This window comes from Cherax quadricarinatus, chromosome 43 (assembly GCF_038502225.1).
Source record: "Cherax quadricarinatus isolate ZL_2023a chromosome 43, ASM3850222v1, whole genome shotgun sequence".
Taxonomy (NCBI): domain Eukaryota; kingdom Metazoa; phylum Arthropoda; class Malacostraca; order Decapoda; family Parastacidae; genus Cherax; species Cherax quadricarinatus.
Window position 1 is genome coordinate 28,817,851 of NC_091334.1, and position 15,530 is coordinate 28,833,380.

Sequence of the window (15,530 nt, forward strand, 5' to 3'; positions counted from 1 at the left end):
GCGAAGGTGGGACATTGTGACCTGAGAAGGTGGGCGCGAAGGTGGGACATTGTGACCTGAGAAGGTGGGCGCGAAGGTGGGACATTGTGACCTGAGAAGGTGGGCACGAAGGTGGGACATTGTGACCTGAGAAGGTGGGCGCGAAGGTGGGACAGTGTGACCTGAGAAGGTGGGCACGCGAAGGTGGGACATTGTGACCTGAGAAGGTGGGCACGAAGGTGGGACATTGTGACCTGAGAAGGTGGGCGCGAAGGTGGGATATTGTGACCTGAGAAGGTGGGCGCGAAGGTGGGATATTGTGACCTGAGAAGGTGGGCGCGAAGGTGGGATATTGTGACCTGAGAAGGTGGGCGCGAAGGTGGGACATTGTGACCTGAGAAGGTGGGCGCGAAGGTGGGACACTGTGACCTGAGAAGGTGGGCGCGAAGGTGGGATATGTGACCTGAGAAGGTGGGCACGAAGGTGGGACATGTGACCTGAGAAGGTGGGCACGAAGGTGGGATATGTGACCTGAGAAGGTGGGCGCGAAGGTGGGATATGTGACCTGAGAAGGTGGGCGCGAAGGTGGGATACTGTGACCTGAGAAGGTGGGCACGAAGGTGGGATATGTGACCTGAGAAGGTGGGCGCGAAGGTGGGATACTGTGACCTGAGAAGGTGGGCGCGAAGGTGGGACATGTGACCTGAGAAGGTGGGCACGAAGGTGGGATACTGTGACCTGAGAAGGTGGGCGCGAAGGTGGGACACTCGTGACCTGAGAAGGTGGGCACGAAGGTGGGACACTGTGACCTGAGAAGGTGGGCACGAAGGTGGGACACTGTGACCTGAGAAGGTGGGCACGAAGGTGGGACACTGTGACCTGAGAAGGTGGGCGCGAAGGTGGGACACTGTGACCTGAGAAGGTGGGCGCGAAGGTGGGACACTGTGACCTGAGAAGGTGGGCGCGAAGGTGGGACACTGTGACCTGAGAAGGTGGGCGCGAAGGTGGGACACTGTGACCTGAGAAGGTGGGCGCGAAGGTGGGACACTGTGACCTGAGAAGGTGGGCGCGAAGGTGGGACACTGTGACCTGAGAAGGTGGGCGCGAAGGTGGGACACTGTGACCTGAGAAGGTGGGCGCGAAGGTGGGACACTGTGACCTGAGAAGGTGGGCGCGAAGGTGGGACACGTGACCTGAGAAGGTGGGCACGAAGGTTGGATATCGTGACCTGAGAAGGTGGGCACGGAGGTGGGACACTGTGACCTGAGAAGGTGGGCACGGAGGTTGGATATCGTGACCTGAGAAGGTGGGCACGGAGGTTGGATATCGTGACCTGAGAAGGTGGGCACGCGAAGGTGGGACATCGTGACCTGAGAAGGTGGGCACGCGAAGAAGTGGGCACACTGGATATTGACCTGAGAAGGTGGGCGACCTGAGAAGGTGGGCACGAAGGTGGGACACTGTGACCTGAGAAGGTGGGCGCGAAGGTGGGACACTGTGACCTGAGAAGGTGGGCACGCGAAGGTGGGACACTGTGACCTGAGAAGGTGGGCGCGAAGGTGGGACACTGTGACCTGAGAAGGTGGGCGCGAAGGTGGGACACTGTGACCTGAGAAGGTGGGCACGCGAAGGTGGGACACTGTGACCTGAGAAGGTGGGCACGCGAAGGTGGGACACTGTGACCTGAGAAGGTGGGCGCGAAGGTGGGACACTGTGACCTGAGAAGGTGGGCGCGAAGGTGGGACACTGTGACCTGAGAAGGTGGGCGCGAAGGTGGGACACTGTGACCTGAGAAGGTGGGCGCGAAGGTGGGACACTGTGACCTGAGAAGGTGGGCGCGAAGGTGGGACACTGTGACCTGAGAAGGTGGGCGCGAAGGTGGGACACTGTGACCTGAGAAGGTGGGCGCGAAGGTGGGACACTGTGACCTGAGAAGGTGGGCGCGAAGGTGGGACACTGTGACCTGAGAAGGTGGGCGCGAAGGTGGGACACTGTGACCTGAGAAGGTGGGCGCGAAGGTGGGACACTGTGACCTGAGAAGGTGGGCGCGAAGGTGGGACACTGTGACCTGAGAAGGTGGGCGCGAAGGTGGGATACTGTGACCTGGCGACCTGAGAAGGTGGGCACGAAGTTAGTATATTGTGACCTGGTGCCCTGAGAAGGTGGGCACGAAGGTAGGATATTGTGACCTGAGAAGGTGGGCACGAAGGTAGGATATCGTGACCTGGCGACCTGAGAAGGTGGGCACGAAGGTAGGATATCGTGACCTGGTGACCTGAGGTGGGCACGAAGGTAGGATATCGTGACCTGGTGACCTGAGGTGGGCACGAAGGTAGGATATTTTGACCTGAGAAGGTGGGCACGAAGGTAGGGTATTGTGACCTGGCGACCTGAGAAGGTGGGCACGAAGGTAGGGTATTGTGACCTGAGAAGGTGGGCACGAAGGTAGGATATTGACCTGGTGACCTGAGGTGGGCACGAAGGTATGATATTGTGACCTGAGAAGGTGGGCACGAATGTAGGGTATTGTGACCTGGTGACCTGAGAAGGTCGACACGAAAGTAGGGTGTTGTGACCTGGTGACATGAGAAGGTGGGCACGAAGGTAGGGTATTGTGACATGGTGACCTGAGAAGGTGGGCATGAAGGTAGGGTATTGTGACCTGAGAAGGTGGGCACGAAGTTAGGATTTTGTGACCTGGTGACCTAAGGTGGGCACGAAGGTAGGATATTGTGACCCGGTGACCTAAGGTGGGCACGAAGGTAGGATATTGGGACCTGGTGACCTGAGGTTCGCACGAAGGTAGGATATTGTGACCTTGTGACCTGAGAAGGTGAACATGAAGGTAGGGTATTGTGGCCTGGTGACCTGAGAAGGTGGGCACGAAGGTAGGGTATTATGGTGATCTGGTGACCTGAGGTGGGCACGAAGGTAGGGTATTATTGTGACCTGGTGACGTGAGAAGGTGGGCACGAAGGTAGGGTATTGTGACCTGGTGACGTGAGAAGGTGGGCACGAAGGTAGGGTATTGTGACCTGGTGACGTGAGAAGGTGGGCACGAAGGTAGGGTATTGTGACCTGGTGACCTTAGAGTCACACTTGACTGAGGTGCATCAACATCTGATATACCACGATTTCTCATTGTAACATTAACGAGAGGGTGTTAGACTAACCCAGAGTGAAAGTGTTAGACTAACCCAGAGTGAAAGTGTTAGACTAACCCAGAGTGAAAGTGTTAGACTAACCCAGAGTGAAAGTGTTAGACTAACCCAGAGTGAAAGTGTTAGACTAACCCAGAGTGAAACAGTGTTTACCTGGAGTTTACCTGGAGAGAGTTCCGGGGGTCAACGCCCCCGCGGCCCGGTCCGTGACCAGGCCTCCTGGTGGATCAGAGCCTGATCAACCAGGCTGTTGCTGCTGGCTGCACGCAAACCAACGTACGAGCCACAGCCCGGCTGATCAGGAACTGACTTTAGGTGCTTGTCCAGTGCCAACTTGAAGACTGCCAGGGGTCTGTTGGTAATCCCCCTTATGTGTGCTGGGAGGCAGTTGAACAGTCTCGGGCCCCTGACACTTATTGTATGGTCTCTTAACGTGCTAGTGACACCCCTGCTTTTCATTGGGGGGATGGTGCATCGTCTGCCAAGTCTTTTGCTTTCGTAGTGAGTGATTTTTCGTGTGCAAGTTCGGTACTAGTCCCTCTAGGATTTTCCAGGTGTATATAATCATGTATCTCTCCCTCCTGCGTTCCAGGGAATACAGGTTTAGGAACCTCAAGCGCTCCCAGTAATTGAGATGTTTTATCTCCGTTATGCGCGCCGTGAAAGTTCTCTGTACATTTTCTAGGTCGGCAATTTCACCTGCCTTGAAAGGTGCTGTTAGTGTGCAGCAATATTCCAGCCTAGATAGAACAAGTGACCTGAAGAGTGTCATCATGGGCTTGGCCTCCCTAGTTTTGAAGGTTCTCATTATCCATCCTGTGATTTTTCTAGCAGATGCGATTGATACAATGTTATGGTCCTTGAAGGTGAGATCCTCCGACATGATCACTCCCAGGTCTTTGACGTTGGTGTTTCGCTCTATTTTGTGGCCAGAATTTGTTTTGTACTCTGATGAAGATTTAATTTCCTCATGTTTACCATATCTGAGTAATTGAAATTTCTCATCGTTGAACTTCATATTGTTTTCTGCAGCCCGCTGAAAGATTTGGTTGATGTCCGCCTGGAGCTTTGCAGTGTCTGCAATGGAAGACACTGTCATGCAGATTCGGGTGTCATCTGCAAAGGAAGACACGGTGCTGTGGCTGACATCCTTGTCTATGTCGAATATGAGGATGAGGAACAAGATGGGAGCGAGTACTGTGCCTTGTGGAACAGAGCTTTTCACCGTAGCTGCCTCGGACTTCACTCTGTTGACGACTACTCTCTGTGTTCTGTTAGTGAGGAAATTATAGATCCATCGACCGACTTTTCCTGTTATTCCTTTAGCACGCATTTTGTGCGCTATTACGCCATGGTCACACTTGTCGAAGGCTTTTGCAAAGTCTGTATATATTACATCTGCATTCTTTTTGTCTTCTAGTGCATTTAGGACCTTGTCGTAGTGATCCAATAGTTGAGACAGACAGGAGCGACCTGTTCTAAACCCATGTTGCTCTGGGTTGTGTAACTGATGGGTTTCTAGATGGGTGGTGATCTTGCTTCTTAGGACCCTTTCAAAGATTTTTATGATATGGGATGTTAGTGCTATTGGTCTGTAGTTCTTTGCTGTTGCTTTACTGCCCCCTTTGTGGAGTGGGGCTATGTCTGTTGTTTTTAGTAACTGAGGGACGACCCCCGTGTCCATGCTCCCTCTCCATAGAATGGAAAAGGCTCGTGATAGGGGCTTCTTGCAGTTCTTGATGAACACAGAGTTCCATGAGTCTGGCCCTGGGGCAGAGTGCATGGGCATGTCATTTATCGCCTGTTCGAAGTCATTTGGCGTCAGGATAACATCGGATAGGCTTGTGTTAATCAAATTTTGTGGCTCTCTCATAAAAAATTCATTTTGATCTTCGACTCTCAGTCTGGTTAGCGGCTTGCTAAAAACTGAGTCATATTGGGACTTGAGTAGCTCACTCATTTCCTTGCTGTCATCTGTGTAGGACCCATCTTGTTTAAGTAGGGGCCCAATACTGGACGTTGTTCTCGATTTTGATTTGGCATAGGAGAAGAAATACTTTGGGTTTCTTTCGATTTCATTTATGGCTTTTAGTTCTTCCCGCGATTCCTGACTCCTAAAGGATTCTTTTAGCTTAAGTTCGATGCTTGCTATTTCTCTGACCAGTGTCTCCCTACGCATTTCAGATATATTGACCTCTTTTAGCCGCTCTGTTATTCTTTTCCGTCGCCTGTAAAGGGAGCGCCTGTCTCTTTTTATTTTACATCTACTCCTCCTTTTTCTTAGAGGAATAAGCCTTGTGCATACATCGAGTGCCACCAAGTTAATCTGTTCTAGGCATAAGTTGGGGTCTGTGTTGCTTAGTATATCTTCCCAGCTTATATCGGTTAGGACTTGGTTTACTTGGTCCCACTTTGTTTTTGTTATTGAAGTTGAATTTGGTGAATGCTCCCTCGTGACTAATCTCATTATGTCGGTCTGGGGCTCCACGCATACATGTCTGAACCTCAATTATGTTGTGATCTGAGTATATTGTTTTTGATATGGTGACATTTCTTATCAGATCATCATTGTTTGTGAAGATGAGGTCTAGTGTATTCTCCAGTCTAGTAGGTTCTATTATTTGCTGGTTTAAATTGAATTTTGTGCAGAGATTTAAAAGCTCGCATGAGTGTGAGTTTTCATCAGAGCTGCCTCCTGGTGTTATTACTGCAACAATATTATTTGCTATATTCCTCCATTTTAGGTGCCTTAAGTTGAAATCCCCCAGGAGCAAGATGTTGGGTGCAGGAGCTGGAAGATTTTCCAGACAGTGGTCAATTTTTAACAGCCGTTCCTGGAATTGCTGGGATGTTGCATCCAGAGGCTTGTAGACTACCACAATGACTAGGTTTTGGTTCTCGACCTTTACTGCTAAAACTTCCACTACATCATTTGAGGCATGTAGCAGTTCTGTGCAAACAAGTGACTCTGCAATGTACAGGCCAACCCCCCCCTTTTGCCTGTTCACTCTGTCACATCTGTATAGGTTGTAACCTGGGATCCATATTTCGTTGTCCAAGTGATCCTTTATGTGGGTCTCAGTGAAAGCCGTGAACATTGCCTTTGCCTCTGCAAGCAGTCCACGGATGAAAGGTATTTTGTTGTTTGTTGCTGGCTTTAGACCCTGTATATTTGCAAAGAAGAATGTTATCGGACTGGTGGTATTGTTGGTACTGGGGGGGGGGGATTTTTTTTCCGGCATTAGTATCTGTATCTGTTGGTTTGGAGTGGAGGCCATCGACTGTGGTTCCACTCCAGGAATGACTGGATTTGGTGTACGATTTCTGCCATTTCCTGCCAGTTTTTTTTCCTTCCTGGCACTAAAAAACCTCTCCCTCTTGAGTGGCTGTGGCTACCCAGGTTTTCCCATGGCCTGGATGTTTTGTATCTTTTTGTCCCCTTTAGATGGTATGCCTGGCAATTTAAGTTATAGCACAGTCTTTCCTGTACTGAAGAGGTACACAGTTCAGGGTGAAAAAGCTTACAGGAAGGGAGTTTGCATTTTCCTGTTGTCATATGGGCATGGCATTTTCTAGGGTGGTCATAGTTGCACGTCCCATCTGTTTTTTCCAGATTTCCCATGCCAGCAGATACCAAGTGCATAGTATGTGCACAGGCTTGGTTTCCGTTTGCCTTGGGTTTCTGTGACTGTATTCCCTGTTGGTGCATATTTCCCTGTCTTACTTCTATCCTCCCTAGCACCAACAATGGAGCTCCCACCAGTTGTTTTTGGTAATATATCCTCACTATTGCTAGTGGAGTCCTCTTGTTTGCTATTTCCTGCAGTATTTCTAGTTTGCAATATTGGTTTTATCTTATCTTTGACTACACTTGTTTCCCTACTATGGCTCCTGTCCCCTTTGAGGTCATTTATATGTATTCCTTCCTGCGTATAATTCCCGACTACCTGAACAATATCTCCAGCTTCACCATTACTGTCTCCCAGGACAGCATCTCCAGTTTCACCATTACTGTCTCCCAGGACAGCACTATCAGCCCCACATTTACTGACTACCAGGACATCATCTCCAGCCTTACAGTTTCTGACTACATGGCCAGTTTCAAGGGCAGTACCATTCAGCCCAGACTTTTTATGTTCCCATCTGTTGTAGAAAGCTTCCAGGTTTTCTATGAAAGCAGCTTTGATGTTGACCTCTTTTTTAATACCCTTGTGGTTTTAGTCTACAGATTTATCTCATTTGGGCATACCCAAAAACACTTCCCTGTTTTAATACTGCTTGTAGCTAGTTCTTGGATATCTGCACAAGGGGCGTGACACCAATTTCCACAAAAATGACAATTTATGCATGTGGAAGCCCGTTTGTTTGACTGACCACAGACTACACACAGCTTCATAATGATTTGAATGGTTGATTTACTGCAATTCTACTAGCAACCTCTTGAATATTCTATTAATAACCTCTTTAAATGAAGCTCTAGCTATTTGTATTTCTGTTTCTAACTGTTTTTGTATATTGGACAGCTTACCGTGCACGTTCCTGATATATATTTAATGTTTGTGTTTATAAGGGCGCCTACAACCCCATCCGTTTAGTCTGCTTTATTGTCCAACGAAACCGTTTGAAACCAGTCAAGGGTTCGGACCAGTCGAGGGTTCGGACCAGTCGAGGGTTCGGACCAGTCGATCTGATCTGGTCAGTGGGTCACTTATTTAAAACATCCTGGTCGGTGATTTGAGCTAACACATGAAGGATCTACTGGAAATTATCTACCCGAGTAATATGTTATTTGATTGATACAAAAGTATAACTTGCGTGTTGAAGAAATCGGTGACTGCTGGCAGCTCCTACAGTGACGAACGGTCGACCTCAACCCTTGTTTATCAATCGCTGTATCTAGCTTTTCTATTTTTTTTTCCGTCTCCACCACAATAAATGCTATATTATCACTATAGTTGACTGGTGCAAATTTTGGAGGAAGGACGCTTTTTCTGTAGTAATAATTGCTTCTGGTTGTGTTAGACTAACCCAGAGTGAAACGGTGTTAGACTAACCCAGAGTGAAACGGTGTTAGACTAACCCAGAGTGAAACAGTGTTAGACTAACCCAGAGTGAAACCACTATTTACAAACATTGTGTCTACGCCCACAACAGGACTCGAACCAGCAATCTTTGTTGGTTTAGAAAGACACGTAAGCAAACACTATGACATATTTATTAGAAAACGTTTCGGTCCTGGGACCTTGATCAAAGTCCCAGGACCGAAACGTTTTCTAATAAATATGTCATAGTGTTTGCTTACGTGTCTTTCTAAACCAACCTGTCGGTATTTATTACCAAGGTTTATACCAACAATCTCTATTAGAGTCCACAGTACTTTACCACAGAGCCGTGGTAAAGTATCGACTCTGAGAGTTTACAGGTTCGAGTCCTACTGTGGACACAGACAATATTTGTATGTATATTTTATTTACTAATTAGTTTTTCTTACAGGAGAGAGAGTGTTGGTGTCTGGTGTTGCAACGTTCATTGTTGACGTCATGTATACTCAACTGCTGACTGCTGTGACGCTCTTTGTTGGTAAGTGATGCTCTTTGTTCGTAAGTTGCCTAGTTGTGATTCCATTGGTCTGGTCGTAGCTCCTGGTCCCGCTTCTTCACTGATCGCTACTAGGGCCCCTCTCTCCCTGCTCCATGAACTGAATATATCATTGCTTAGTTAATCTTAAGTTTATTTTAAGCCTGCCCATAATGCTCTGCATACATGGGGCTTTGGCATACTGCACTTTAAAAATTGTATTCCTTGTACTTCTCTGTGTCATGTTCAAATTAATAAATAAATATGTATGGTTCCTGCCTCCACTACGTCACTTGCCAGACTATTTCACTTCCTGACAACTCTATGACTAAAGAAATACTTCCCAATATCTCTTTGACTCATCTAAGTCTACAACTTCCAATTGTGACCCCTTGTTTCTGTCTCATCTCTGGAACATCCTGTCTCTGTCCACCTTGTCAGTTCCTCGCAGTATTTTGTATGTCGTCATCATGTCTATCCAAATCCTCCTGTCCTCCAGTGTTGTCAGGCCGATTTCACTTAACCTTTCTTAGTGGGACATTCCCCTTAGCCCTGGGACTAACCTTGTTGCAAACCTTTGTACTTTCTCTAATTTCTTGACGTGCTTCACCAGGTGTGGGTTCCAAATTGGTGCTGCATACTCCAGTATGGGCCTGACGTACACAGTGTACAGTGTCTTGAATGATTCCTTACTGAGGTATCGAAATGCTGTTCTCAGGTTTGCCAGGCGCCCATATGCTGCAGCAGTTATCTGGTTGATGTGTGCCTCCGGGGATGTGCTCGGTGTTATACTCATTTCCTTTTACTTGAGTGAGGGTTGCAGTCTTTGGCCACCTAGCCTATACTTTGTCTGTGGTCTTCTTTGCCCTTCCTCGGTTTTCATTTGGCAGGGTTAAATTCGAGGAGCAAGTTGCTGGACCAGGTGTCCAGTCTGTCCAGGTCTCTTTGTAGTCCTGATCCTCAACAGATTTAATTCTTCTCATTAACTTCACATCATCTGCAAACAGGGACACTTCTAAGTCTATCCCTTCCATCACGTCATTCACACATATCAAACATAACACTGGCCTAGGACTGACTCCTGTGGGACCCCGCTCGTCACAGGTGCCCACTGTAATACCTCGTCACGTACCATGACTCGTTGTTTCCTTCCTGTCAGGTATTCTCTGATCCATTGCAGTGCCCTTCCTGTTAAACGTGCCTGATCGTCTAGCTTTTGCACTAATCTCTTGTGAGGAACTATGTCGAAGACCTTCTTGCAGTCCAAGAAAATGCAATCAACCCACCCCTCTCTCTCGTGTCTTACTTCCGTTGCCTTGTCAAAAAACTCAGTAGGTTCGTGACACAGGATTTGCCTTCCATAATCAGTGCTGGTCGTCGTTTATAAGCTTGTTCCGTTCTAGGTGATCCACCACTCTCCTCCTGATAATTTTCTATATGACTTTGCATACTATACACGTCAGTGATACTGGTCTGTAGTTTAGTGCATCGTTTCTGTCTCCTTTCTTAAAAATGGGGACTACATTTGCCGTCTTCCATACTTCAGGTAGTTGCCTAGTTTCAATGGATGTGTTGAGAATTGTTGTTAGTGGCACACACAGTGTCTCTGCTCCCTAAGGACCCACGGGGAGATGTCCGGTTTTAGGTATCAAGTTCACTTAGCAGCTTCTTCACCTCCTCCTCAGTTGTGTGTATTTCATCCAACACTTGTTGGTATATCCCTTGTTGGTGTACCCCCCAATTCTGACTTCCCAGAGTCCTTTCTATCTCCACTGTAAATACTTCCTTAAATCTCATGTTGAGCTCCTCACATACTTCTTGGTAATATCTTGAGCTCCCCTCCTTCTTTCCTCAGTCTGATTACCTGGTCCTTGACTGTTGTCTTCCTCCTGATGCGGCTGTATAACAACTTTGGGTCAGATTTGGCTTTTGATGCTGTCATTCTCGTATTGACACTGGGCTTCTCTTTATCCCTGTATATTCATTTCTGGCTCAATACACAAATAACCCGCACATAAAAGAGAGAAGCTTACGACGACGTTTCGGTCCGACTTGGACCATTGACAAAGTCACACTAACAGAGGTGGAGCAGGACGGCTATATATAGGCAGGAAGAGGTGGTAGTAGTAGTACAAGAATTGTATATAATACCGACAGGATGAAATTAAGACACATGCACAACACCCGGGCATCCCCATCGTAGACGTTTCGCCATCCAGCCAGTCACGGGATGGCGAAACGTCCACAACAAAGACAACCAGACGCCGCACATGTCTTAATTTCATCAGTAGTTGTAGTAGAAGAAGAAGAGGTAGTAGTAGTGGTAGCGGTAGAAGTGGGAAATAAGGAAGACGAGCCAGTCAAAAACAAAGGAAGGGGAGCACTGCAATAGAGCTAGAAACCCACAGAGGGAGAGCAAGCGCACCGAGGTGCGTGAAAGGGGAAGTGGTGAAATAAAATAAATGAAGAAGGAACAGAAACACGAGACAGGAGAGAGAAAGACAACCCAGAGGAGAAAAGGAGAGAGGAAAGGGGAAGAGGAAGAAGAAAAAGAAAAAGAAAAAGTGAGGATTCAGGTTAAGTCACGGGTGTTCTGAAGTTCGGAGCATTTTACAATGTAGTGGGAGAGGAAGGCATCTACAGAGACGAAGCCAGGGCTAAGGTTCATACAAGGAAAGTTGTGTATTAGAGAGGATTCAACTAGACGGCGACTGTTCGAGTTGGAAGTAGGGAAGACAGTCGCCGTCTAATTGAATCCTCTCTAATACACAACTTTCCTTGTATGAACCTTAGCCCTGATTTCGTCTCTGTAGATGCCTTCCTCTCCCACTACATTGTAAAATGCTCCGAACTTCAGAACACCCGTGACTTAACCTGAATCCTCACTTTTTCTTTTTCTTTTTCTTCTTCCTCTTCCCCTTTCCTCTCTCCTTTTCTCCTCTGGGTTGTCTTTCTCTCTCCTGTCTCGTGTTTCTGTTCCTTCTTCATTTATTTTATTTCACCACTTCCCCTTTCACGCACCTCGGTGCGCTTGCTCTCCCTCTGTGGGTTTCTAGCTCTCTTGCAGTGCTCCCCTTCCTTTGTATTTGCCTGGCTCGTCTTCCTTATTTCCCACTTCTACCACTACTACTACCTCTTCTTCTACTACAACTACTGTTGAAATTAAGACACATGTGCGGCGTCTGGTTGTCTTTGTTGTGGACGTTTCGCCATCCAGTGACTGGCTGGATGGCGAAACGTCTATGATGGGGATGCCCGGGTGTTGCGCATGTGTCTTAATTTCATCTTGTCGGTATTATATACAACTCTTGTACTACTACTACTACTACTACCACCACCACCTCTTCCTGCCTATATATAGCCGTCCTGCTCCACCTCTGGTTGGTTTTTTTTTTGCACAGCCCGATCATACAGTTGCTCTACACCGCAAGAAGCCTCTCTTCGACCCCGTCGGGGTGTAGAATTTATATTCTACAAACGTGATATCCTTTTCACAATGCTGTCGAATCGTGTGAAAATCAAGCCTGTGAATGGTGCAAGAAATGACTCCTCGAAGTTAGCTCTAGCTACCGTCGTTAGGACCTGCCTGCAGGTCAAATTTACGGCAATCCACTCTCTGAAAGACTCCTTCATTGTCGTCTGCACAGATGACACGGAAGCACTAAAACTAATGGACGACTCTTCAATCAGGACCCTACAAACACGACAATTCACTCTATCCCCGTCTCCATTCTTGAAGTCGAAACGTTCGGTCTTTGTGAAAAGACTTGACAATATCGTCACCTCTCTCTCTACTGAAGCACTGAAGACATCTATTGAGGAACAAAACACGTGGGCCTCGGTAGACAGCATCTCCAAGATCCCCAACGCCACATCAATGCTAAAGATTACATTCTCAGACATCTCCATGGCTGCCCAAGCTCTCTCTGACGGTCTGGCCATCTCATATTACCACATTCACCCAAGTCATATAGAACAAGAACGTTTCACATACATCTCCCACTGCTGGACCTGCTACTCCTATAATCACACCACCAAGGACTGCCCCATCAAGAATAAGAAGTTTTGTTCAAAATGTGGGAATGATGGACACGATTTCAGATCCTGCACCATTACTACAACACCAACATGTCTTAACTGCAAGGGTAATCATCATACCCTTGCAGCTAAGTGCCCACTCAGGAAAGAAATCATATTGAAGAAAACTAAAGTTCTGAAGAAGACCTCCAATTCACCGACATATGCTGCAATAACCAAACCACAAACCGACGCCATCAAGACTCTACACGCTAATCTACAGGCACCATCGCCCAGCAACTCCCTCTCTCCACTCCCCGACGGTGCTCCTTCCAAGGTGCTGTACTGCATGGTGTATGCACACCTTGCAAACGCAGCAAGCCCCGGCACTTTCAACACCACTATTAACGAACTATTCCGTCTGAACAACATGCCTGCCTTCAATTTTCCGGAATCCACACCTTCAGAAGACATCCTCAAGATCCTTCCCAACGTCCTGAACTTTACTGCACCTACAGACCTGTCTCCTGCCCAAGCAACTGCTCCTGTAACTTATAACCACTTCCACCGCTGACAACGTTGATCAAGTTCCCTCAACCACCGCCTCCCACCTCTCCCAGCCTGCTGTTACACAACCATTACACCTCACAGCTGCTCCTGTCGAACCTCAGTCACCTGCTACCACCATTGTAGATTCTCCCAGTGAATCCACTCCAGAAGAGGAAGATAACGACGACTCCAGTAAACCCTCATGGGAAAACCTTACCTTTTACACTTCTCCTTCAAATACTGACACCATGACCTGTACTGAACTCTACAAAAGCCTCGGTGCTGGAACAGTCAAGTATGCATGTGAATCACCGCTTCACTTCACACTCACCCAAGTTCTTGAGTTCATCAAGCCTCTACGTTTCACCTTCAGCAACAAGGCTAAACTATACCACCTATCTAGAAGCAGCTTCAAAAAGTTTGAAAATGGCTCCATTGCTAACCTGCCTCCTCAGTTACTCCTATAACTCCCATATGTGTTCTACCCTCTGATGTGACCTAGCCTGCTGCCAGCTACTCAAGATTCAAGACTTCAACTACCACAAGTTCAATGCAACAGTCCCTGCTATTCCTGTTCTCAAGTCTGCCCCACGATCGCCTTAGCTGCTGGGTTAAGCCCTGGCTCTATTTCTCTGACTAAGAACACTCCTCTCCAGAGCTATTCTTCATCTGTCCCGTCTTCCCCGCTCATCCCATTGGGATCTTACCTAAACTTGTTTGCTTGCTTGCTTACCTCTGTTAGTGTGACTTTGTCAATGGTCCAAGTCGGACCGAAACGTCGTCGTAAGCTTCTCTCTTTTATGTGCGGGTTATTTGTGTATTGTTCCAGTCACGGTATTGTGCCTTTTTGTTATTCATTTCTGGATCTTCGACTGAATTCCCTATTTTCCTGGGTCCTTTGTCTTCCATATATTTCCCATGCTCTAGCAGATATTTACTGTAGTCACATATTTACTGCGAGATGATCAGTGACAGCAGGCGCAAGTATCAGTTTAAGAATCTAATTATCTCAAATAACTAATTTATATCTACTTACTAACTAAATAACTGTACGATAGGTTTAAGTTAATTGTCACGGCGCCGGAAAGCGTATGTACACACACACAACCCTCACATAGGAGAGAAAATCTTATGACTACCATTTACAAGTCGCACTAAGACACGAAGGTGAGGGAGCCAGTACATATGAACCAAACTAGACGATTCCGCTCATTAGGAACGACACTACCAACATTAATACACTATGTAAGGTTTGTGTATCATGTCGGTTAATCTTATATCAGCTGTATAATGTACGTTATAAATGTGAACACTGCACAGATGTGTAGCTAATGATCTCAGGGAACGGGTGTTCATATGAACTCCCAGGACTGTTCCAGGACTAATTTGACATGGTTTCAAACACCCACCCGTTCCATAGTCTGTTTATAGTCATGGTACTAACGGAGTAGTTAGTAAGGTTACTCAGGTATACACAAACACAGTTACAGAGATTATCATACATAACAGCATGTGAGTAGAGCCTAAGATAACACAAAAAAGTCAGTGACTTATTTCCATATCCACTGATGTTCGAAGTTTGAGTGTAACGTCATGAGCTCCAGGCTGTCTTGTGCGTCCTGTATGTTTACGTTATACGACTAATGACAGTTGGTCGGATAAATTAGACACTTGCAACACTTGGGTAACTTTATTGCAGTAGCGTTCCGCCACACAGTGACTCCATCAGTCCAGTACAAAGTAGAATAGTTAAAGACTGATGGTCTGATTATATTGACTCCAGGCTGAGGGACTAATTATACTGACTCTGTGGCGGCCTCCTGCCAAACTAGTGGTTAGATTGAAGAATTGAGACACTTATGCAACACATGGGAATCTTTATTGAAGAAACGTTTCGCCACACAGTGGCTTCATCAGTCCAATACAAAGTAGAAATGGGTAAGGAGAGAAGTTTGAGGTAATCAGTCCCTCAACCTGGAATCGATGTGTTCAACTTGTCGGTTTTCTAAACCATTCATCACACAGTGGTTAGATTGTTAACCTGCCGGCCTGCAGTACCACTGGGTACGTCATCAAACCCAATATGGGGACTGCTGAGCCGGCCTTAGAAGGTTTAAAAGCAGTATGGACCAGACCACCTTACGGTATACATCTACTGGTAGCAGAAAGCATTCACCTGACCACCTTACGGTGTATATCTACTGGTCTTAGAGGTCTTACAAGGAGGGTCGAAATGCTGGGTCGGCT

At 47.1% G+C, this 15,530-nt stretch overlaps 1 protein-coding gene across 1 annotated transcript in view; it reads left to right on the forward strand.

The window, feature by feature from the left end:
* Window positions 1–15,530, forward strand: part of LOC138853896 (uncharacterized) — a 67,679-nt gene that overhangs the window by 23,525 nt on the left and 28,624 nt on the right. The window contains exon 2 of the mRNA XM_070093479.1: window positions 8,634–8,720. Within this exon, the coding sequence (XP_069949580.1) occupies window positions 8,681–8,720 (40 nt within the window). The 5' untranslated portion in view covers window positions 8,634–8,680. The remainder of the gene's footprint in view (window positions 1–8,633; window positions 8,721–15,530) is intronic.